The sequence below is a fragment of the Diceros bicornis genome, chromosome 14, assembly GCF_020826845.1.
Source record: "Diceros bicornis minor isolate mBicDic1 chromosome 14, mDicBic1.mat.cur, whole genome shotgun sequence".
NCBI lineage: Eukaryota > Metazoa > Chordata > Mammalia > Perissodactyla > Rhinocerotidae > Diceros > Diceros bicornis.
Window position 1 is genome coordinate 43500290 of NC_080753.1, and position 25285 is coordinate 43525574.

Genomic DNA, 25285 nt, shown 5'->3' on the forward strand with positions numbered 1-25285 from the left:
CCTCAACCCTGCGTTTTCCTTCTTTTTTTTTTTTTTTTAATTTTATTTTATTTTTTCCCCCAAAGCCCCAATAGATAGTTGTATGTCATAGCTGCACATCCTTCTAGTTGCTGTACATGGGACGCGGCCTCAGCATGGCCGGAGAAGCGGTGCGTCGGTGTGCGCCCGGGATCCGAACCCGGGCCGCCAGCAGCGGAGCGCGCGCACCCAGGCACGAGGCCGGCCCATGGGTTTTCCTTCTTAAAACCTAGATCTCCAGATCTTAAAAGGTTGTAGGTGAAATAATAGTTCTCTCTTTCAAATCATTTGATAATAGAGGAGAGTAATGTGATTAAGAAAAAACAAAAAGGAATTTGCATTCTGCCATCTACAAATGGACTTTGAAAACCAGTATTAGTGAACATATGCTAATATGAATACGTCACATGAATTAGTTTCCCACCACCTGGATAGCTAAAAGCAAAATGCTACAGAATATAATCATGGCTTCCCAGATCTTGAATAAGTAGTTATTAGCACCAGGAAAGAATACTTTCATAGGCCATTATCATCGCCAGTTACCTCTCATTCTGGGACAGCATGGAGCATATTTTTCTTCTACTTCAATCTGTTTACCACTTACGATTTTGCAACAGTGGAGCAAATATATTGAAATGCTTCTGTTGCAGGAAAGGTTTCAGCTTTCTTGAACACAGCATTTTCCCCCAAAGCATCTACTTAAATGCTTCCTCCTTGCCTGGTCGCTTATCTTCTCCCGATCTCGTTCTTCTCCAGCTTGCTTGGATGTGTGGGGAACAGGAAACGAGTGTGAAAGCAAATGTGTAATAGTTTCAGGGGGATGGGCCAGGGAGGAAGGGTGCAAAAAGAGGAGGAATCATGCTCCTAAGAGCACGGGACCAACCAGAAGACAAGAGGCAAGGTGAGGAGCAGGGGGCCCAGGGAGGCCAGGAGTAGGGTAGTGTTGCTTCTTCAGTAGCACACTCGTGATGAGATGTAGAATATGCTTCTCCTCCACAAATAAAGAACGCCAAGTAGCCTCAGACACCTTATGTGCTGTAGGAAACTGGTTGGCAGTTATGCCTCTTGCCACTAGGTTGGCCAACACCCTACTTGATCTCTTCTGTTGACTGTTGAATTGACAAGCCATGATACTGACAACTATCTGGCAGAAGGTGCGATTTTTTTTTCTGACCCAGATGGGCAAGGATTGTTGTATATTTAGCCATTCTTTATTCTCCAACCATTTGAATGAGATGATTTGCACAGCTCTTTGTCCTCACTGAGCCTGATTCTGTGCTGAGCAAACCACCCATTCACCTTTTAGAGGTAAAGTCATTATTTTGTGAGACATAAGAGAATCCTCTTCCATGAAGGGGTGATCGTTTTCTCCCAAAGACTGATTGGCATGCAATATTCAGTGCAGTGTTTCTCCCTACAATAAGGCCATGATATAACAGTTCAATTCTTCTGTGATGAAAATCAACAAAAGAGGCAGATACAAAGACATAGAATGAAAGAGTAAGGACTAGAAACTTAATTTCTAACTCACATTCACTCCTGAATCAGTAAGTTTATTTATTCATTTGGTATATAATTGCAGAGAGATAAAAATGAGCATTCTATAAGAATCATAATAGCTATAGTTATGTTTAAAATAAAGTAGTTCATGGGCCGGCCCCGTGGCTTAGCGGTTAAGTGCGCGTGCTCTGCTACTGGTGGCCCGGGTTCGGATCCCGGGCGCGCACCGACGCACTGCTTCTCCGGCCATGCTGAGGCCGCATCCCACATGCAGCAACTAGAAGTATGTGCAACTATGACATACAACTACTGGGGCTTTGGGGAAAAAAAGGAGGAGGATTGGCAATGGATGTTAGCTCAGAGCCAGTCCTCCTCAAAAAAAAAAAAAAAGGAGGATTAGCATGGATGTTAGCTCAGGGCTGATCTTCCTCACAAAAATAAAATAAAATAAAGTAGTTCATTTCTGATGTATTTACTTACATGAAAGGCATTAGTACATAATTACTGCACTAGATCTTTACGTTTGAAAATCCTATTTGTTGTAGAATCCAAATGCTTTAGATGGGACAGGATGGTGGTACAGGTCTGCATCCTGCATCCATGCCTACCAGGTGACCTGGACAGGCCTCTGAGAGACACAGAAAGGACTAGAACATTCAGGCAGCAACAGACTACTGTCCTTTCCTCTCTCCGGCCCTTCCTCATGCTTGTGACCTGCACGCAAGTGAAATCACTTACTATTTATGTGACTTTGGGCGGTTTACTTAACCTCTCTGTGCCTCAGTTTCCTCATCAGTAAAATGAAATATCAATAGTACCCACCTCACTGGGTTGTTGTGAGCAATAACATGAGCTAATACATGTATAGGCCTCAGACCAGTGCCTGGTACATAATAAGCACTCGTTAATTGTAATGAGATAGCTTTGATTATAATTATGATTATTATACAACATGCTCTTAATTTTCAGCTTGAAAACAAGAAAATAAATCCATGCTGTGAAAAATTACTACACTTGTAAAATAAGTCTTTTTTCTGCTTGCACACCAATAGGCAGCCTAAATATGCCCTCCAAGTTTCAAAGAGGATTTACAGATTTACAGTACATAAAAGGAAAGGCAACTCTGTAGTAACTTTGCAGCTCTACTACTGAGAAAATTCCAGAATTTATAAGGCATGAAAAAGCTTAAAGCAACAAAAACATGTCTGATTACATTGATGCTGTAATCGGCATGGAATGAGGAACATTGTCAAACTGGAACAAAAACACTGTATGAGTTTATTTAATGTCACCACTTCATTCAAGAAGGATGAGGTTGGGTGGGGAAAGCCCTATTGATAACAACATAATTGACACAGTGGTTTTGTTTGTTTTATCAGCAAATTGTTTTCTCAAGCAAAACCCCATTTGTGGCCAGAAATCTCTTAGAGAAGCTTTCTAGGCAAATCCAAGTGATGGAGAAACTCTCAGCTGTCAGTGATGAGAACATAGGAAACATCAGTTCTGTCATCGAAGGTGAGCACCTGCAAATTACACCACCATTCATGTAAACGGTGACACCGCTGGCCCACTCCTCTGCCTGCATCTTATTCATTGCTTTATCAGGAGCAGAAAAGCATTCTTGGGCCATAGAATAGAGGAATGTCTCCGTGCTAGTTCAGTCTCATTAACACACTTCAGCCTTGGGAGTCAAACCTGCAGACACATAGCTTTTCCTATAGGGGGCTCCACCTCCAAAAGTCAGATACTAATGTATAAACAGAACCAGCATCCAACTCATAGTTTCACAAAAGTTTCAGACTTTTTCTGCTGGTGTGGTTTCATTTGGGGACAGATGATCAGGATTGTTCTGGCTAAGACAACTCCCATAGCGGCCAGCTATCAAATACAAGATGCCCCCAAACTCTACTTGGAAAAGGTAGAAATACATGGATTCAAAGGCCTTCAGAAGAGTCCCTGCTTCAGAGTTTTAGGTGGAGAATTTGACATGGGGAAGATGACTTTGTATTTGTGTGGTCTGGCAACAGGGCTCTTTTGTAAACACAACAATCTTTGTCTTTTTTTCACATCAGATATTCAGTGGAAATAATGGAACACTAGGATCTTCTAGGTTATCTCTGATTAAGCCTAAATTCCCTGTAGGTTCTCGCTATACATTTCTGCCTCCTGCATCCAGTCCTACCAGGAGCAAGTGACCTTGGCAGGTCTCTGAGAGGCATGAAAAGGGATGGGACATTCAGGCTGCGAGTGACTCGTGTCCTCGCCTCTCCCAGGCCCCTCTTCATGGTCACAACCACACACAAGGGAGATGTTGACCATGTGCTACCTGGCACAGTGCTCTTCAATCATTTCAGTCTGAGAGCCACCTGGGCAGGGTAAAAAACTCATCCAGCCACCTACTCTTCTGTTCCATCGCCTTCAGAAAAATCTCCTGAGGTCTGATTCTCTGATCCTGTACTTTTTTTTGCTGTAAAGTTACAGGGGATGAGATGATTGGAACATCTCCCAAGAGTAGAGCTACTGTGTTTTCTATCACTGAAAGCAAATAGCATTGCTTTTGCTGTATTTTCTTTGCTGCCCGGGCTGGATGAGTTCCTCATGGTAACTTCTTTGCCCTTTGAACCACCTGCCAACTACAGAGGGATCTTGTAGTTCTGATTAAAAACCACAGTCTTTAAAAAAAAAGCCCCTGGTGATACCTGCCCCACCCCCACCCCAGTACATCTCTTCATCTGCTTTATTCAAGACGTGTGATGTGGGATGGGGGTTGCTCTTCTTTTCCAGCCATACCAGAATTTCACAAAAAGCTGTCTTTGCTGTCATTCTGGACCAAGTGCTGCAGTCCGGTTGGTGTCTACCACAGCTCAGCTGACAGAGTGATTAAGCAGCTAGAAGCCAGCTTTGCCAGAACCGTCAACAGAGAATATCCAGGACTTGCAGACCCAGGTACAGGGCAGCAGTAGCGGGGAAAGCATATCTGTCATTCAGTCTCAGAGCGAGTGCTGGTGGGGTTCCCTCGCCACTTCCCCCGCAGCTAGTTCTGAAAAAAGCCTTACTCTCCAGAGTATTTGTTACCTACAAGGGGCGGTTAGACTGGGAAAGGGCACAAGAAAACCTTATGGGGTGCGAGCAGTTTCTGTATCTTGATCTAAATGGCAGTTACACAGCTGTATAGATATGCAAAAATCATCCGACTGTATATATGTAAAGTGAACTGAAGATTAGTTCATTGTACATATTTCACTCTATCATATACCACAATGAAAAGATAGATGGATGGATGAATGAGTGAGTGAATGGTCATGTTTCTTAAAAGCTGCTTCGTATCTTCCCCTTCCAAATAGTGTTTCAAACCCTGGTGTCCCAAATCCTGGACCGGGCTGAGCCTCTGCTCTCCTCCAGCCTCTCCTCAGAAGTCATCACTGTTTTCCAGTATTACAGCTACTTGACCAGCCACGGTGTTAGCGACCTAGAGAGTTACTTGAACCAGCTGGCCAAGCAAGGTGGGACGTGTTCTTTTGTCACACTGTGTGGTGGCTCAATTTGAAGTTATCTCTGTTTTTTTTAGTCATAGTTTTTAGTGATAGTAATCTTTTTTTCCCAAGTCAACAGCTGGGCTGAGATTTGCCTTTTAAATGACTCTGGACTTTTAATATTAGTAAGCCTCTTGGCAATGAACCAGGAATTTACTAAAAGCATCCCAATCATCTAGCAGGGATGTACCATTAACATGAAGCTGGTAAATGATTTAAGACTCCACTGTAATTTCTTTCCTTCATTAATGTATTTGCCACTTGTAGGATCAAGCCTACAGGCAATACTATTTTACATTGCCCTTTTTGGCACTTGCATAATACTAAGCAGAAATGGGATTCAAAAGATGGCAAATAGGATGACATATTGGGAAGGAAAATGAGGGAAAGATGGAAAACCAAATTTAGGGCTGCATATCCAGGGGATGAGGAGAATGGGCACCAATGTTGGGGTGTGTGATGAAGCTCATTATTTCCTTCTCATACGGCACTTCAAATATTAGAAATAAACTAAGTATCTGCAATGATGAAAACCTCTCTGGAGTGGAGCCAGGCAGTGAAGAGCTGGTTTCTGGTTCCCAAGTTCGTGCTGTGTAAATCCACTGAGGCTTGACAATACAGGTGAAAAGGGATGGGAATGAGGTATGTTCTTTGGGAGCAGACAGTTTGGCCCAGCACCAGCCAGCAACCACACGTCTGGCCCAGACCCAGGCTTAGACCTTCTGTTTCCAGAAGATTAAACCCTGCGACACATCCAGTACTGTGGTTGGCATCGCAGTGAGAGGAAGGAAATCTTCCTCCACCCAGCGCCACACCAGCCTGAACACGGGGGAGTCTGTGCATAGCCCCTCGTGAAAAGCGAATGCCAGCAAGAGAAAGGCTGGGCAGGAGACACTGGTTTAGGACACAGGGTATCACTTTATTATATTCTTCATTTCTTGATACTAACTTGTCACAGTCTAAATCAATTTTCTCAGTAAATTTCTATATTACATCAGTGGCAATTGACATCTCTAAGTCTCTTATTACATATTCTTGGAGAAGGCCTGCTCATTTATCAGTAGGAAAGAATGAAATGAAAAAAGCACTAACTTTTACATGTCTTTTTTTTCTTTCTTTATAAAAGAAAAAGGCCTTCATTATAAAAAAAAAATTTAGAAAACATGAAGTATAAAGGAAAAAGTTAAAATTACCCATTCTCCTACTTTTGGAATTTAATATATTTTTCAATTGAATGTGCATGGGGTTTAAATTTCAAAATTGTGATTACTCATTATAGAGTATTACATTCTGTTTTTTTATTTGGCATTATATCCCATGTTATTAATTCTTTGAAACATTTCTTTTAGTTTTACAATATCTCTGCATTTGGATTTATACTAATATATTTGATTATTGTTGAACATTTAGGTTATTTTCCATTATGTTTTTTTAGCTGTTATACATAATGCTATCTCGAGACTTTTAATTAGGGTATTTATTTATAAAGCAGCAAAATTATCAGAATATGCATGGGAGGAGAAATAAGAAATTAAAGCAAAAAAAATCTTGATAATTCACAAACTTCTCCATTGTGTAGAGAATGCTGCTCTATCGACGGAACATGAATTTTAGCTTATATTTTCCTATCTGTACTGACCAGACACACTCCCATCCTAATGTTTTTGTGGCTAATGAATGCCCATGCTGGATATCTAGTTAAGGATTTGAGTACATTCCTTAGTCACGGAATGTGGTCAATTTGTCCAAATGGGACTCAAAGTCCTATATTTTATCATATTGTCTCCATATTCCAACCAACCAACTGGGTTTCTCCATTAGGGCCCAGTTGCCTGAGTGCAGACAGAAAGGATGAAGAGTTGGGGTCACTCACGGGTGTGAGCCAGACGGGTCTGACTGGAAGACAGGGACAGCAGAGATTGCTCTATCAGGAAGACTGTAAAAAGTGTTTCCTTGTATTTTCTTCACTATGTATTTTCACATTTGACGATTTATGAGGTGGAGATTTGCCTTAACATAGTTATTTGAATTATCGGTCCTTTTTTTGCTAGTTGGAAACTTCACCTTTATTATCTGCTAATTTTTCATGTATACACTTGGTCTGTTGTTATGTATAAACTTGAGTCTTATTTATATTTTTAAAGAGCATGTTACTTTAATGTCAGAAGTTGAACTCTTTTCTTCCTACTCTCTAGTTTCCGTGAGTCAGACTCTACAATCACTAAGAGATGAAAAACTGCTACAGGCCATGAGTGACCTTGCGCCGGTCAGCCTCCCCGCCCAGCAGGAAGTTCTCAGGACTCTGGCTCTGCTGTTAACTGGGGACAACAGTGGAGTCCGGGAGGCTGTGACGCTTTACTTGACAGCAGCCTCCAGAAACGAGCATTTCAGGGAAAAGGTAGGACACAAAATCACGGACATCAAGCTAGAAGCTTGTTTAATTTTCTGTCATTTACTATGAATATTTTGTCATCTATTTTTTTATAAAAATAGTTTTCTTCTGCTTATTAATAATATATACTCTGTAAAACAATTTAAACTGCAAAAATATTCTATAAATAGTTAAGTGCCTGAAAGTCCAGCCCCCAGAAAACACTGTTAATAACTTAGTGTCTATTCCTTCAGATTTCTTTTCTATGTATATGCTAACATATGTAATTATTTTTTCTTAAATGAGATCACACTATTCTGTTGTGTGTTGATTTTTTAAGTGTAATATATCATGGTTATTTTCTTTCCATGTCAGAACATATTGATCTACTCCATTCTATTTGATGGATTAATGGCATCTCAGTGCATGGATATCCCATAATTTATTTTCTTATTCAATATTGATGGGCATTTGTGTAGTTTCCAACTCTGAAAAATATTATGGTGAACATAACGTGTGTGTGTGTTTACAGACACACCTATTTTATGAGTAGTTTGGAGTCAAGTCATCAAGCTATTGGGTCAAAGAGCTAGAATGTTTTTAATTTTAAAAGCCATCACTCCTGTTGCTGGGAAAGAGGCGATTTACCTCTCCCTTGGCTTTAATTCAATAGCCATCCAGGCGTAACAGGCATCTACAATTCAAGCACATTGGGGCTGGTACAAGGGGGCTTGGTCCTCTGGGTGTCCTTTACAATTTGGGCGCCCAAAACTAAACTAACTCACGTCTAAAAACTTAACTCGCATCAACCTTCAGATCAGCTCAAGAAAATTAAACTTGGCCCTTTCTTGTCCTTGGAAAGGTCAAATGTTGAACTCTGAGAAGAGTCTGTTTAACTTTTCTAAGGTATTACCTGAGCTAGCGTGGTGGGATGTTTGTGTACTTACAAGAAGATATTCCATTCTAATGCTATTTGGGCCCAAGAGCATGAACTTCATATTGTTCTTTCCTACAAAGTTCTGGACTTTTAGTAGAACTTGCTCAAAAGGCTGTTCTATGAGCCAATCGTCCTTACCCCCATTGAATGAGAGGAAGAAAATTAAAGAAGTTAAGCACTATGAGTGGGTCTCATTATTAAAACCATTTTGCAGATTAGCAGACTGAGGTACAGGGAGTTAAGTAAAATGCCCAAAATTACATGTGAGGAAGTTGAGAGACATATTAGAAATATATATACTTATAAATACAGACGCATATAAATAATGACAGTTAGCTTAATACAAACGAAGGAAAATGTAAGTTATAGGAAATGGGAGAGAAGAATACTAGAGAGCTGGCCACACAGTGGTTAATGAAGTGGGGCCTGGGTCTTGAGCCAGTTTTGAAGATAATCAGGAATGAGGCCTGTCAAAGAGGAGAACAGAGCACATGGAGTTCTCTGTGGGGAGCACAGCAACTGGGTCTATCAGTGAGTGTGGTAGGAAAAGCAGGCAGTTAGAGAGAGAGTGGGGAGCGAACTGGTTTAGGACATTGAAAAGCTCATAATGAGGAGTTCCAATTTGATGCTAGGCCAAAACAAAAAAGAAAAAGGGAGGCACTCTACTATTCTAAGAGAGGGGGAGAGGGTCTGCTCATGAGGGACATAATACACACTTGAGAAAGGGGTCCCTCATCATTAGGTGCTGGAAGCAGAAATGCTGTGGTGGTGATCCAGGCATGAAATTAAGACCTTGAGAAGACATGTGGCCATTCAAAAGAGATAAATCTAAGAATTATAAGCTATTTAGAAAGAAATTAGCTTGATAAAAATAAGAAAAAAAATTTTTTTTTAGAGATTTTTATGCAGACACCCATATGCCATGTATCAAACACAGCACCACCTTCTAACTGGAACTTCCTGCCTCCTCCTGTCTTCCCTTTGGCTGGAATGCCATTTTCTCCCCCAGCTTCCCTACTGAAATCTAACCCACCCTTTCTGGTCCAGTTCAAACATCATTTTTATGAAACCTGCCCCAGCACTCCAGGAGGTGACTCTTTTCCATGTGACTGACTTAGCATCTTGTAGCTTTATCGTGGCACCTAGAACGTTTCCTCTCTGCAGTTCCTTCTAATTAGTCTTAGCATTTCTTCTAGAACTGAGCATCCCTGGAAAGCCAGAATCATACTTTATATCTTCCAACTTCATATTCCCCAGAGTCTGTGTCCTGGTAGAATATAAGATCAATGGCTTGAATAGAGAGACCGCTCTTTTAATAAACATGAATTTTAATGGATTTTTTTTTTATGTGCTCTGAAGGTAGTGCAAAATGTCTTGTTTCACGCTATCGTTTATCTCAGGGAGTAAAAATGATATATACCTCTAAAACTACAAACACGTCAAAATGTCTTCACGGTGTCCATCCTTCTCTTTCAGGCCTTGCTCTATTACTGTGAAGCACTAACAAAGACAGACCCTCAGCTCCAGAAGGCAGCTTGCCTGGCCCTGAAAAGCCTGGAGGTAAAGCCCAGCCTTAGAGCCCCCTGGCAGTTCAGCTTCGAGCACAACTCAGCCAAGTGTATATAACAGCTTTCCTTCCATATTTAGAAGTACCTGTTTTGGCCGCATTTCTTATCTCCTTTGCACTGTATCTTAGCTTGGGGGTTCCTTTTATCTTTAAACAGTAACTAAATGTGATTTTGTTTTATTACAGTCACTAAGTTTTAGAAAACAATTATGTTTTTCAATAGCCCACAGGAATCAGTTTGCCTCTGGGTCAGTATTAAAAAAGTATATCTTATCCCAAAAGAGAGATGATATGATGGTTTCACCAATTTTTATTGTATAAAAAAATGGCAGGGATAAATAAAATTTGCAAAGAAGTGTTAAAATTCAATGTGCCAATAAATTTCTAGATCATTCCCCATGAACTGTTTTTACTAAACAGCTCACCAATCTTAACTGGGTCAGAGGAAGGTGTTAGTGAGCACTGAGAGAGCTAAAATGTAAATGGAAAAAAGGGGCTGAGAATTCCCAACGTTAAAGAGTTTGCCCTTTCAATAGTCAAGATTTAATATTTGACCTACTTTAATCACAAAATAAGACTAATTGCTCTTGAGAAAAGAATGAGAAGGCCACACCTTAGAACTTGCTGGAACCTTGGATGGGTGCGTAGGACAAGGGGCAGGGACTTGCAGGCCTGATGGGACATGAAGAAAGGGATTAACACCTCAAAAGAAAAAGTTAATGACCTGTGAAAGAAAGCAGTTCTGGGAAATTTTGCCTTCCTTGTTACTTGGTCAAAAAAATGACCTTTAGGGGCCGGCCCGGTGGCGCAAGCGGTTAAGTGCGCGCGTTCCGCTGCGGTGGCCCTGGGTTCGCTGGTTCGGATCCTGGGCGCGCACCGACGCACTGCTTGGCAAGCCATGCTGTGGTGGCGTCCCATATAAAGTGGAGGAAGATGGGCACAGATGTTAGCCCAGGGCCATCTTCCTCAGCAAAAAAAAAGAGGAGGATTGGCGGATGTTAGCACAGGGCTGATCTCCTCACGAAAAAAAAAAAAAAATGACCTTTAGGTGGCAAAAAAAAAAGCCCACAGTGACTGCTATTTATTTGGGTGCTCTCCTGATATACAGTGACACATCAGTGATGATGGCTGTGATATGGAGTCCACGTAAATAGACGTGAGGATACAGTGATCTGCATTAGTTTTTGTGGATTTACATGCTTCGAAGGTTACAGTAGAGGCTCCAGTTTTTTTGTTTTTTTGTGTGTGTGTGTGAGGAAGATCAGCCCTGAGCTCACATCCATGCCAATCCTCCTCTTTTTGCTGAGGAAGACCAGCCCTGAGCTAACATCTATTGCCAATCCTCCTCCTTTTTTTTCCCCAAAGCCCCAGTAGATAGTTGTACGTCATAGTTGCACATCCTTCTAGTTGCTGTATGTGGGATGCGGCCTCAGCATGGCCGGAGAAGCGGTGCGTCGGTGCGCGCCCGGGATCCGAACCCGGGCTGCCAGTAGCGGAGCGCACGCACTTAACCGCTAAGCCACGGGGCCGGCCCCGAAGCTCTAGTTTTAAACTCGAGCATATCCCAAGTCTGGGAGCACGGATTCCTCTCCTTTTCCCTTTTCTCCTCGAGGATAGGATTCTTTGTGCAGAATAAAAGACCTCTTTCTAAACCATCCCCAGGCCCCCAGCTCCCAAAAGGGGCTCTATGCAGCATGGTGTGAAACATGCGTAAAAAATAGTGCAGACTCATGATTTCCTCCATCCACTCATGATTTCCCTAACTCTAGCTAACTTATCAGGAAAAATAATTTTTTTTTTAATTAATGATAGCAAGCAGACACCCCATTTTTTTTCTATTCTTTTCTATTTTTCTCTTCTATTATCAAACTGGAAACAACCTTGAGAGATGAAGTTCCTCAAATCAAATGGCCCTCCAATTTTAGGTCCCCCGTCTGTCTCATTGAGCTAAAATAACCCATAGTCTACCCATGCTGCTCACCCCAGTTTGCCATATTCTGGCACCCAGCACCACCACCACCTCTTCATAAACCTAGCTTTCTTCCAAGAAAGAAAACCCCAATTTATTATCTGTTATCAACTCCTCAAAATCTCAGCAAGAGCACTTTTGTTTTGTAGCAGGCAGGCTGCCTTTCTTGTACCTGCCCTAAATAGTGGTGTTCGTAAAGACCCTATGCTAGGCCCTCTTCTCCCTCCACGGGTTCTCCCTGGGTAAACATCTACCCCCATGTCCTCTGTTATCATCTGTATGCTAATAACTCCCAATATTTCCAGTCCAGGTCTTCCCTTCCCACCTATTATCCAGCTTGCTGTTAGATATCTCAGAAGATACCACAAACTCCACCGATCTCTCCCCGTCCTCTAGTCTTCTGTATCTTAGTGGATCGTACAGTCACCTCCCAGTAGCCCATGCCAGAAACCTAGGAGCTGTTAGTGACCCCTCCCTCACCCTCATCCTCCACCTCCAACCAGCCTCCCCATCCTGTTGATCCCACTTCCTCAGTAGCCTGAATCTGTCCACTCTTTATTCCCACTCTCTTCACATGAATTCGAGCAACCTACCTAGCAGTTGCTTTGCCTCCTTCGAGTCTGGACTCCCTTCATTCCGTCCTCTTTAGTGCAATTAGAATGCTCATAATAAAATACAAATCCTGCCTAAAACTCTTCCATGGGCACTGGCCCCATGGCTCAGTGGTTCAATTCAGCACGCTCCACTTCAAGTGGCCCAGGTTTGGTTCCTGGGTGCTGACCTACACCATTCGTCGGTGGCCGTGCTGTGGTGGTGACCCACATAAAAAATAGAGGAAAATTGGCACACATGTTAGCTCAGGGCACATCTTCCTCAGCAAAAACAAAACAAAACTCTTCCTTGGCTTTCCATGTTCTTAGAATGAAGTCCAAAACCTTTAACGTGACTTGTAAGGCCATCTTTGATTTGGCCCTGTCTGGAATTTGTTTCCCCCTCCACACCCCCAGACACACACACTCACACACACACCCCTACCCCGTACCCAAACCTGGCTAACTCCTCTAAGATATCACTTCCTCCATGAAGACTTCCCTGATCACACCAGGTTATGTTTCCCAGACATGTTCTGCCCTAGTACCCTGACTCAGCCTATTATTCATTATAACAATTACTTTACTTGTTTAACAATCTGTCTTTCCACTAGACTGTAAACTCTGGAGGGCCAGGACCGTGTTTTGTTCATTGCTAAACCACCCGTGCCTTGTGAACTGCCTGGTTCATGGAGTGCTCAATAAATGTTCGTGGAATAAACCAATAGAGGAATTCCTATCCTTGACCTTTGTTCTTTTCCTCTCTTTTAGCATATAAGCTAAATATTAGGAATTCTTAAATTAGAGCTGTTTTGGAAGGAGTGGGATACAGTGGAAAGAACTAGGAGAAGTAAATTCTATTCTAGAAAAGCCAGCTAGTCACTTCACTGCTCTAGGCCTGGAGTCCTCTGTGGAATGAGGAATTCAGCTGATCATCAGAGCTCCTACAAGGACGAATCCTGGGCTCCATCCCAGGAAATTCTAATGTAGTCCATCTGGAGTGGTGCCCAGGAATCTGTACTTAAAAGAGCTCGCTAAAGTGATCCTGAGACTCAGCTAGGTTGGGGAACCCCTGAGTAGGATGGTTTTTAAAGTCCCAGCCAGCTTTGAAATGCTAAGTCTCATGTAATCCGAGACATAAATAACAGAATGCTATTTTACCTGTTTTCTCCTTGTAGGCTACTGAAAGCATTAAAATGCTGGTGACATTGTGTCAGTCTGACACTGAAGAAATCAGAAATGTGGCCTCAGAAACCCTCTTGTCTCTTGGTGAGTTTTTTTTTTTACATGATTGTTTACTTTTGATACCCTCAAAGGGAACAGTAAGGAAAAGTTTCGTGTGCCCTGTTTTAGCAGTTTTCCCCCTATAGGCTATCTGCTCACACTTCTACACACACACACACACACACACAGTATAAGGAACTGATCAATTTCTATCTCCCCCCAACTCCTTGTTCTAACTGTCTGGGTGTTGAGGGTGAGGGTTGCTTTCTGGAGCCTTTGTAGATGGGTTTAACCAGTCTGTGCGCTGTTTGGAATCAAGAACATAGAAGTCAAACTATAGAGCAGAAGCACTAGTCAGGAGTCCAGGTTGGAAGGCCAGGTTGGGGTCGGCACTACGTGGAGGACAATGATTGGCTGAGGTTCCAGGGTGCATTCCCCAGGGAATGCCATCATTCCCCAGGTACCTTAGCCTCTCCTGACTCTCAGGTTAACCTCTGATTGCCCTACTGGCCTATGCCCCCTGAGCCCCAACACCAAAGTAAAGAATTGAGGTATTTATTTTATTCTGGAATAACAAGATAAACCTTCCCCTTCACTCCACTTTATAAAGGTTCATGCCTAGCAGGTTTCATACTTTTATTCTTTTGGAGGAGTTGGGAGGGTAGAGAGAGGCTTTTTTAACTCTGCATAAAAAAATATAAATGTTATAAATAATTTTACTACTACAACACACTCTTCAAGTGCAAAAGCTATCCACGTGAAAGTACTCATATATAATCCGGTCAATAATACTAGTTGGAAAAAAGCCACCATAGTTTGACTTTAGTAGCTTAATACCGTAAGGGGAAATCTCATGGCATTTTTAATCACTGTGAAAGTCACATTCTTTGTTAGATGTTCTTTCTTACAGTTACTGGTTTAATAAGGCTTTGTTCTGCTATTGAATATATCATTCGATGCACAGAAATCTTAGCCAGCATACGTTTGTTTAGAGGATAAAACAGTTATTCCTCGTGGCTGTTTTAGGCATAGAAATTATTTAAATCCCTTAAACTGTGCCTGGGGTATTATTAGTTTGATCTTTTATCCCTTCATGTTCTGAAATAATGATGAAGGTGAGCCCAATGTTTGTAAAGCATAGCCCACAATGCTTCTCTTTCCAGTGTAACCTCAGGAAGTTTATCCCTGTTGACTGTGCCCCAAGATTCACTTCAGCTGCACAAATACTAGCATCTCCAGGACTGCTTATCACACCTGCTTCATCTTAGCTCTTTACGGACATGGCTCCCCCCCAGCCCTCTGCCCTTTCACACCACCAGTTCATGGTTCTCAACGCTAGCTGCACATTGGAATCGCCAAGGAAGCTTTAAAATATACCCATGCCTGGGTTCCACTTCCAAAGATTCTGCTTTCATTGGGCTGAGATGTGCCTCGACATTGGGATTTTTAAATTTCTCCCAAGTGATTCTAATATGCAACAAAATTTGAGAACCTCTGAACTCAATGTTATGAATCTCTTTTGACCCTACTACACAAATACTGGTGCATTTTTATCCCACACAGATGACTGAATTAATATAGTGAAAATAGTATTTTCAATGGGAATTGATAAAAGCTACCCTATGATGAAGGGCTGAGGGTGGTCGCAGGGCATTTGAGGGACTCAAGGCAGCAGCTGTTTACCAACCAGTATGGAATTATTTCAATATTTTAACCTAGAGCTGCCCAATAGATCTCTCTGTGATGATCGGGATGTTCTCTATGTGCACTGTCCCATGTGGCAGCCAGGATTCACATGTGACTATTGAGCAGTGCAACGTGGCTACTGTGAATGAGGAACTAAAGGTTCAACTTTATTTAATTTTGAGTAGCTAACATTTAAATATAAATAGCCACATGAGGCTGGTGGCCACTATATTGAACAGAGCAGTTTTCACCATGGCTACGGACATTCCATTGCCTCCCAGCTGGACCTCAGTCCAGTTTGGAACCACACTGCCTGACGCCCCAAAGCTCAGGCTTTTTGTCCTCCAACACCCCACCTACTTCACAGGGCTGTTAAAGGACTAGCCAACACAGATCAAAGCCCACTGAAAACTGAATGTTAGTAAGAGTGAGATGCCGTTAGAGCCGGGCCCTGGTTGTGTCACTAAATAATATTGAGTAACGCCTGTAGAGGAATTGCTCTATAGGTGCCAGGCACTGTTTTGAGGGCTCTGCATGGGTTAGCTCATTTAATCCTCCCAAGAACTCCATGAAGGAGGAAGTAGGGTTAGTCTCATTTTAAAGAGGGGCACATTGAGATGTGCTGAAGTTGCATAATCCACCATGGACACCCAGACCCAGTAGGGCACTGCAATGGAATCCTGACCCTCTAGGCCACCTAAATTCTGTGGGACTCTGGGGGAAGAAGTGAACACCTCTAAATTGGAATATATCCATGATCAAAATAGGAATTGGCCTGGTATTAGCTGTTTTTAAACCAGCATTCGTTAGCCAAGGCATCCACAGGGGTGTGTGTGAGTGGGCAAGGAGCATGGTATGAATGGGCCTAACTCGGGCCCTCTGTATCTCCATCTCCTCCTGTCATCAATGGAAAAGGTGCTGTTTTATATATCAGGGCTTTGCATAAATATTTAGTTTCAAATACAGGGTTCTACTCCAAAGTAATAAAAAATTGAAAACTACTGAATTAGGGAAAAAAAATAGGATTTGCCTCAGAAAAGTCAAGGCATGCAGGAAAAAATCAACAAAAGTCTCTAAAAATTGGTGGCTTTTGCTTGTAGAAGAGTTCACTACAAAGTTCTTTTAAATACAGGCAAATCTCTACTTTTGTATCTAATGTGTTACTGAAAATGTTAAATGTATCAAAAAAAAAAAAAAAAGAACAGACTTTTGGTTTTTTGAAAGGCTTCTGTTTCCAGAGACTATAGTATATTATAAAATACATGATTATAGTCCTTTTCTAAAACCCACTAATATCAGTATATTTCCAGCATTCATGAATCTTTTTTTACTTTTGTTTTTCTTTACAATGAACTTCTGATTGAACACAACCAATTATTTCCATCTTTGTCTCATTTGTTAAATGTATGAAAGCCTGCTTCTTATTACTAGTATCTGTACTTTTACAAAATTTAGAAAATTTCCCCATTTTCTAAATAATAGGAAAAATGGAACAAAATATTCAAATAATTTGCAAATACATGTTGGCTCTTCAAGATGATACACTACTGACAAAACTGAACTAGCTGTTGGCTGGTAGATGGCATCACCACGTGTTTATATGGCAAAGTAATTTTTTAGCTGAAGTTTGAAAGCCTAAATTTGACTTTTATGAAAGATCATTTAGAGGTACCAATATATAAAAGTAAAAGTTATGTAAAGGTCCAACGCACTGAAGTCAAGGACCAGACATATTGAAATCCCTAATGCTTTTAAAATATAATCCATATGATTTCTCAGGAGTAAATCTACTATGTGAGGGCAGGCCCGTGGCTTAGCGGTTAAGTGCACGTGCTCCGCTACTGGCAGCCCGGGTTCGGATCCCGGGCGCGCACCGACGCATCGCTTGTCCGGCCATGCTGAGGCCGCGTCCCACATACAGCAACTAAAGGGATGTGCAACTATGACATACAACTATCTATTGGGGCTTTGGGGGGAAAAAAAGGAGGAGGATTGGCAATAGATGTTAGCTCAGAGCTGGTCTTCCTCAGCAAAAAGAGGAGGATTAACACGGATGTTAGCTTCAGGGCTGATCTTTCTCACAAAAAAAATCTATTATGTGAAAATATCTACATCAAATGCCCATAGGACTTCCTCTCTGTTTCACACTCTGGCATTTTTTAGTCTCTGGCATTAGCTCAAAAGTTGTTGGTTGTTCTAAATGTTACCTAGAAAACAATATAATTAAGAGTAACAGATGATTTTTCCTTCCCTAAAGTTAACATTAGCAAAATATAGCAATCCATACCTAAACAACTGGTATTAATTTATCAGAATTAATTATTCTGAGTGATGAATAAAAAAGTTAAGTTCAAACTGGTATTCGTTTTGAATATTCTATATCCAGGAGAAGACGGGCGGCTTGCATATGAACAGTTGGACAGGTTTCCTCGAGACTGTGTTAAAGTCGGAGGTCGTCATGGAACTGAAGTTGCCACCACCTTTTAATTACAAGTTAACTCTGCCTAACAGCTGTCTTAATAAAATGGCCCTGTTAAAAAAAAAAAAAATTGGCCCTGTTAATCAAGATGGTGCTGTGATTTAGCTGGAATGTATTTAAGACTTGAAGAGTTCTGTTGAGGGTATCTGGAAATGTAACATGTTAAGAAGTCCAGTTTCACAGTACCTATCCATTTTTCCTTTGGCCAACAGAATAGGGCTATGTATAATTTAGTACATTACATTGTTGATTGCATCTGACAATAGTAAAAGAGTCCATCTTATCATATTAGTATGGAATTTTAAAACAGCCATCTTTGTACTTTTTTGGAAGTTCTTCTATAAGCTCGAAATAGTCATGTGATACTGTGATAAATATCATACACCTTGCAGTGTTTCTGTCATGTTCTCAGGGTTGAGTGGCCCTCTTAGCTACCTAATTTTACCTTAAATGCAAAGCACAAAAAAGAATTTCTTCAAATAAAAGTTTGCCTGAAGAACCTGGTAAAATGACACATTGTAAGAGTTTAATTGTTTCTAACTTCATTTTTTCAAGCCTCCACTGATTTATTTTGTTTCTTTTCTCCATCCTGGAAATTCCAAAGCATGTTTTCATTATGGTAAAAAGACAGGTAGATGACTAAGAACTACCTTATTGAGATTATACCCATGCTTATTAAAAAAAAGACACTCAAAACTTAAACTTTTTTTTATAAACAAGAGCCATTTTTTTATAATACTTTTGCAATAGAGGTATTTTGCTGCTAGAACAGATCAAAACCAAAAGTCATAGAGGCAGAAAGCTGCGATGCTTTTTGAGATACAAGAACTTGGAAGTTGGAGGAATTCCAATGGGGTGGGAGCAGAGGGACTTTAAAAGTGGTCCTTGCTTCTATAAAAATCACCATGAGTTTAGGAAGAAGAAGAACACCCTCAGCCAGCCCCGTGGCTTAGTGGTTAAGTGCACGCGCTCCGCCACTGGCGGCCCGGGTTCGGATCCGGCGTGCACCGACGCACCGCTTCTCCGGCCATGCTGAGGCCGTGTCCCAAATACAGCAACTAGAAGGATGTGCAGCTATGACATACAACTATCTACTGGGGCTTTGGGGAAAAAAAGGAGGAGGATCGGCAATAGATGTTAGCTCAGAGCCGGTCTTCAGCAAAAAGAGGAGGATTAGCATGACAAATGTTAGCTCAGGCTGATCTTCCTCAAAAAAAAAAAAAAAGAAGAAGAAGAACACCCTGAGGAATGGTTACTGCCCCAGAGAAATCATTCACCACTGGAGAGGGTCCTTGGCCAAACAGTTAAAACAACAGCTCCCATTCATTATTGCTTTCATATCAGGGTAGCAAGTCCATTAAATAACGTACAAGACCATTCAGTAGCTCTTATTAAATAATTTTTCTTCCTCTTAAGAGTATACAAGGTGGGATATGCCAAGATATCAAAATAATATGTGTGACTGTAATTTAAACTGTGGAATATCAACTGTATTCTGAATGTGTTTGTATAAAATATCATTTAGATGTCATTTTAAATATTTACATTTTAGCAAGACCTTAAAAACAACTCATTTCATTTTAAAGTAAAAATCGTTCGCCAGGCTTCCTGGCAAATAGTTCTTGCAACTGTGAAGTTATAATGTGTATATATATTTGTATATTTATAAATATTATATATATGCATATATCCTTCATTTTAAAGGTACACTGTACAGTCTAATTAGTATGTATAGTCTATAGTCTCTGTTCAATGGTCAAGATGATTCTTTTTATAGAAATTCAAATCACAAATGTTATAGGGTTTTTTGTTTGGTTTGGGTTTTTTTTATTTTTTGAATTTTGCATGAGTAATTAATTCCATATCTTTTGTATTCACTTCTGCATTTTATTTTTGGTTGAAGGGGGTGCTTTTAGTTTTGTGGCATTTGTATTCATCACTCTTTCAATCATGTAAGTTAAAATAAAAATTATTTTTGAATTACTAGTCTTATGTACAGAGTCGAGTGTATTTTTTTCACATGCCTTTCTTGAGTTGGTATTTACACAACATACTGCACCTTGTTCTCAATTTGAATTTATTCTTATGTTGAAATTCCTTCATCTATAAATGTAGACAATAATATTAACTTTTCAGATTTGTCATAAAGTTAATTGGAGAAAAAAGAGCTGCGTTTCAGACTTATGTTATCTATGAGCAGAGACTATGCGCTCCTCGAGGGTAAAAAGAGCCTTCATTTATTTGTGTATGTTCCCAGACCAAACCCCCACCAGCATCATCACAGAGGGCCCCCTAACATTCAACTCTGAGAGTATTTACCAAGCGCCTCATTAAATACCAGTGATTGCTTTTACTGAGCAGCAGTGAAAACAATTTCCCCTATAAGGTGTGTTGCTGTACTGTTGGAATTGCCTTATTTACTTTACAAAATTATGAAGTAAAATTGTAAACCCAAATTTGGCAGAAAACACCAGCACTTCTCACTATATCAGAAAAGCAAATTAGTCAAATAGAAAAATAAATATATTTATCCCTGAAATTTTCCTAGAGACAGTATCTCTATTAAACAAATGTTATTTTTTGATTTTGAGAAAGTCCTAAGTATACCTTGTGCAGAGAACAATAGTTGTTTGCTAAAAGCCAGATCTCTAACTTCTCATTTATTCAACACGTATTTGTTGCATGCTTACTTTGGATACGGTATACGCAGGGGACTGTTCTTGGCATTGGAGATTACAGCAGTGAAGAAAAACAGAAAAAAACCTGTGCTCTCACAGGACCCATATCCTGACAAGGGGAGTCAATAAGACAGAGAAGGGAAATAATAATTGCACAGGCTGAGGTTGGGAGATGCCATACCACAAAGAAAGATCACACGTTTAAAAGAGAGTGGTCAGGGGAGGCCCAGGAGGAAATTACATCTGAGGAATGACCTGAGGAACTGATGGGGTGAGCCACATGCATATCTCTGGAAAGAACATTCCAGGCAGAGGCAATAATAAGCACAAAGGCCTTGAAACAGGGCCACACTTGGTGTTTTAGATTTTCTAGTAGCCTCATTAAAAAAAGTAAAAAGATGCGGCCGGCCGGGTGGGGGAGCGGTTGAGTTCGTGAGCTCAACTTTGGCAGCCCAGGGTTCACAGGTTCCGATCCCAGGCGCACACCGACACACCACTTGTCAAGCTATGCTGTGGCGGTGTCCCATATAAAGAAGAGGAAAATAGGCACAGATGTTAGCCCAGGGCCAATCTTCCTCAGTAAAAAGAGGAGGATTGGCAACGGATGTTAGCTCAGGGCTAATCTTCCTCACACATACAAAAAAAGTAAAAAGAACAGGAGCAGTTAACTTTAATATATTTTATTTAACCTAATATATCCAAAATATTTCAACTTATAACCAATAAAAAAATTAATATTTTACATTCTTTTTTTCATACTAAGTCTTTGAAATCCAGTATGTATTTTATATTTATAGCACATCTCAATTCAGACTAATCACATTTCAAGGGCTCCATAGCCACATGTGGCTAGTGGCTACCATATTGGACAATACAAGTCTATGTTTCCCCAACTGTCCCCGTAATATCCTTTATAGCAAATACACACACGCTCACGCACATGCATGCACACACGTGTGGATACGGGATCCAACATGGATTACATGTTTAATTTAGTTGTAATGTCTCTTCAGGCTCTTTTAATCTAGAACACTAGCTGCCTCCCCCCCCCCTGCTTTTTTAACTCCTACACCTTAATATATTTGAAGAGTACAGGCAAGTACAAGTACAGATTCAGCAAAACAAAGGTCATCGTGACCCTGACACGCAATCTCAGTAAACTCGTGGGGTTGAAATCCTATTTGGAGTACATCCAAGAGAGAACGAAGGAACACATGCAACGGGAAGTATGGCAACTCTTTGAAGAGTTGTTGTATAAAGGGGAGCAGAGAAATGAATGTGCAATACTAGGGGGAGGGGCTATATGAGATCAAGAGAATGTTTTATTTTTTTCATGAGAAAAAGTATAGCATGCTTGTTGATGATGCAAAGGATCCAGCTGAGATGGAAAAATTAGTAAGGCAAGAAAAGAATGGTAGAGCAATCTCCTTGAGTGGGGTGAGAAGGGTTGGTTGAAATCTACTGCATAAATGGAGACGGCATCCATAATAACAGGAGGAAAGTCAGAGTGTATGGGCACAGATGCAGACAGGTCACTGGATGAGATGGTAAGAGCTGCGGAAGTTCTCTTTTGGTTGCTTCTATTTTCTCAGCAAAATAGGATAAATATAGGAAATCTATGATGTAGAGAAAAACACTGATTACCTAACAAATAAGGAGAATAGGCATAATACTATGAAAGATCAATGGAAAGAAGTTCAGTATGTGTAAGAATAGTCAAAGTAGAATGGGCAAGTTTCTGGCAGGCCTTGAGGAGCAAAGGTGCAAAGACAGGAATGAGTTTAGTGTGTGTTAGGGGAAACCAGTTTAGTTTAAGCTGAGATTTTGTGCACCAGAGAAGCAAAAGTAACTTGGTTTAGTCAAATCGTAGACGGCCTTTGATGCCAGGATCAAGGATTTAGGCATACGTCGCTTCCCCCTGACTTGCGTATTCCATTCTATAGTGTTGCTAAGTGATGAATTCCAGAGTTCTTGCCTATTAACTTCTGTTAGTGCCAGTGGTGTTACTGAAGCACCACTGGCTTTTTTACACAATGGCTAGGACCCCTGTTCATATGCAATTTTGTACTCAGATTTATCAGTATTTTCTGGGGCTGTATCGGCACCTCCAGAAATTCTGGAGTGTCACTGTTAAGGGCCTTTTCATTAAGAAGGAGGAAGAACATATCCCTCCAGCTGAGTGTATTTTTCATAAAGAAAAAATTGTAGCACTTGGCCATATGTTGAAGGATAAATCTCTGACCATTGAGAAGAGAGCTCAAGCTGCCTATAGAATTGGACTGTTGGCCTTCACAGGTACTGATTAACCAGCTGTGCTAAAATAGGTATTTCAAAATCTTTGTGCTTATTCTAACACTTAAGTTAGTGATTTTCATAGTTCTAGTCTTAAAATTCCAAGAACATTTCCTTTGCCTAAATTATTAGTTTTTTGTCTTCACACCACCAAAGATATTACTAGTTATTTTCTCCTCAAGGACTTCATGTTTTAAAAGGATACATCCATGAAATAAATTACTAATTATTTTCCTCCTTTTATTAATTAAATATATATACATATATACTGAAATTGCCTATCAAAGTTCTCATGATCATAAAAAAAATCAAAGAATCTATAGTGAGTTCATATAATTCCAACCTAGTGATGTGATTCCAACACAGAGTAAAACTACTTGATATTTTATTTTTTATCTTGTAAAAATGCATTACACATAAAATAGCTTAGAAAAATCAGCAAGAGCTTAATGCTCTTAAAACACCTACCAGGAAAGCCAATATGTGCCTCAGTGAAAAGCACTGTTAATGTATATTTGGCTAGAAAATTAAGTGGTAAACAATTTAAATACACACCACTCTAACAACTGTCAAGTCCAAACTCTCTCCAATTTTTTTGTCTAATAAATTTCAGAATACGTAATTAAATTTTATAGATGGCCCTCAACAACACGTCTCCTAATTAGAAGCTCTGGCTGGTAGCTATAAGTGTCAGAGAGAGGCTGATTTTTTTTTAATGGGAAAATGAGTTACTTAGATGTGGTTTGATAGACTAAATCTTTCAAAGAATGGTGTCCACGAGAAAAAAAAAACACTTACTGTTTTCAAGGACCGAGAGGTCTTAGGTGCCAGAATGGTTGAGAACCACTGGCATAGAGCTGGAGAGAAGACAGGAAATTCAGGAGAATTCCCGTGTGAAGGAAGGATAAATGGCACCCACCACGTGAGGCAAGCTCAGTTCCTCGTATAGCTGTTTTCACCACATGGGGGAAGAGCTAGCTAACTATAAAAGGATTAGAATCCTTTAATTTGATGTTATTTAGCCTTAGCTGTACTAGTGGGAAGCAAGGGAAAGGGCTTTTGCCCAGGCTTCAGCTAAAGCTTTAACATTGAATAGAATATTCTTGGGACCATGGGACTGTGGTTGTGCAGGTAAGAGAAATCCAAGCTGGGTCAAAACTTCAGTGGCTAGAATCCAATCAACTATGTCAGCTGCTCCTCACCATCTAGTCTTCACCCAATGCCTTCCTGGCTAGTACCTTCTTGGAGTCTGAGATTTGAACCAGGAAGATCTGGGGTTCAGGTATATGATGAAAGTAGAGCCTGAGATCAGATTGGGTCAGTAATCAAAGCAAGGAAAACTTTGTAAGGTCACATTGGTCCCAGATCCGCAAAAGAGCTGGGCTAAGAAATGTGTAAGGGGAACGGGATAGCAATGGACAACTCAAGAAAAACTTCTCATACCACTTAGACCCTGGCTTTGCAGCTCACTCTTTTGGTTTTCTGTTTGCTCTAATGTGCTGGCATTTTCTCAAGTACTGAAGACAGAGAATCAGGAATGAGATCATGAGGGAGATTTGCTAGGTGTACACAGCCAAGTTTTGTTCACCTTGAAATACTGATTCCCAGGTGCCTGATTAAAGGAACCAGGGAGGAGCCTTTTGCAGACAGGAACCTTCCAGTGCTTTTCATATTACTCCTGCTTTCACATTACTACACACACTTTCTTATCTTCACAGCAACACACGAGGTGGGGTAAAAGAAAGGAAAATTCAAAGTATCCAAAGTGTCACATATATAGCAACAAGAATGAACACATGGGTTCTCGAATGTCACTAGCTACTAGATACACCAAATACTTCTGGAAATGCAAACACTTGTCTTACAGGAGGACCAACTGCTGGGAAATTTGCAGCTGAGTACATGAAAGCAGTAGCCCACTTGTTGCAAAATCATGAGATGGCACCAAAAACAAAGATCCTGCTGCTCCAGAGTGTAGCATGTTGGTGTTACTTAAACCCTGTCAGCCAGAGAAGAGCCAAATATCTGCAGTTTATCCCCATTCTTGTCGGTTTTTTGGAAAACAGACTTGAGGATACCATCGAAAGTGAAATAAATAGCAACCTCCTTGTGAAATTTTGGACTTGCTATGTTCTCTCTGTCATGACATGCAATAACTTGTCTTGCGTGAAGGAGCTTAAAGACCACAGTACTCTAAAACATCATTTGCAAATGTTGGCTACTGAAAATTGGTCTGGATGGCCTGAGAATTTTGCAGAGGTGCTATATTTCCTAACTGGTTTTCACAAGAATTAATTTCTCTAAATCCAGTCATGTGATGCAGCTGCCAGCATTACTATATTACTCTGGAAAACTGAAATAAATAGTAAAAGTCAATACATTATTCTTCAGTGTTTTCTTTTAGGTAGTCGAAAAATTCTGTATAAATTTTCATAGTTACT

The 25285-nt window shown here is 40.6% G+C and overlaps 2 protein-coding genes across 9 annotated transcripts in view; both read left to right on the forward strand.

Annotated features, from left to right (window-relative positions):
• The window catches only part of RIPOR2 (RHO family interacting cell polarization regulator 2), a 217861-nt gene extending 199828 nt beyond the window's left edge, over positions 1-18033 (forward strand). For 5 of the 8 annotated variants that reach the window (XM_058555140.1, XM_058555134.1, XM_058555135.1 and 2 more), the window contains 7 exons: positions 2898-3033; positions 4303-4464; positions 4863-5021; positions 7247-7449; positions 9836-9919; positions 13664-13754; positions 17782-18033. In XM_058555140.1, coding sequence (XP_058411123.1) covers positions 2898-3033; positions 4303-4464; positions 4863-5021; positions 7247-7449; positions 9836-9919; positions 13664-13754; positions 17782-17882 — 936 coding nt within the window. In that variant the 3' untranslated portion in view covers positions 17883-18033. Of the gene's footprint in view, positions 1-2897; positions 3034-4302; positions 4465-4862; positions 5022-7246; positions 7450-9835; positions 9920-13663; positions 13755-17781 lie in introns of those variants that run through there. The other 3 variants (XM_058555138.1, XR_009222104.1, XR_009222103.1) reach the window with 3 other exon arrangements.
• Positions 18034-22574: 4541 nt separating this feature from the next.
• On the forward strand, positions 22575-25139 carry ARMH2 (armadillo like helical domain containing 2). Its single transcript, XM_058554031.1, has 2 exons — positions 22575-22847; positions 24712-25139. The coding sequence occupies exons 1-2, from the start codon at positions 22586-22588 to the stop codon at positions 25137-25139; spliced, it is 690 nt and encodes a 229-aa protein (XP_058410014.1). The 5' UTR covers positions 22575-22585.
• The last annotated feature ends 146 nt before the right edge of the window (positions 25140-25285 follow it).

What these genes read in the sequence shown, in the direction of transcription:
- ARMH2 (XM_058554031.1), top strand. Translation starts at nt 22,586, where the DNA reads ATGGCTAGGACCCCTGTTCATATGCAATTTTGTACTCAGATTTATCAG. An exon ending in TGGACTGTTGGCCTTCACAG is followed by an intron (nt 22,848 to 24,711) that starts GTACTGATTAAC and finishes CTTGTCTTACAG; the next exon opens with GAGGACCAACTGCTGGGAAA.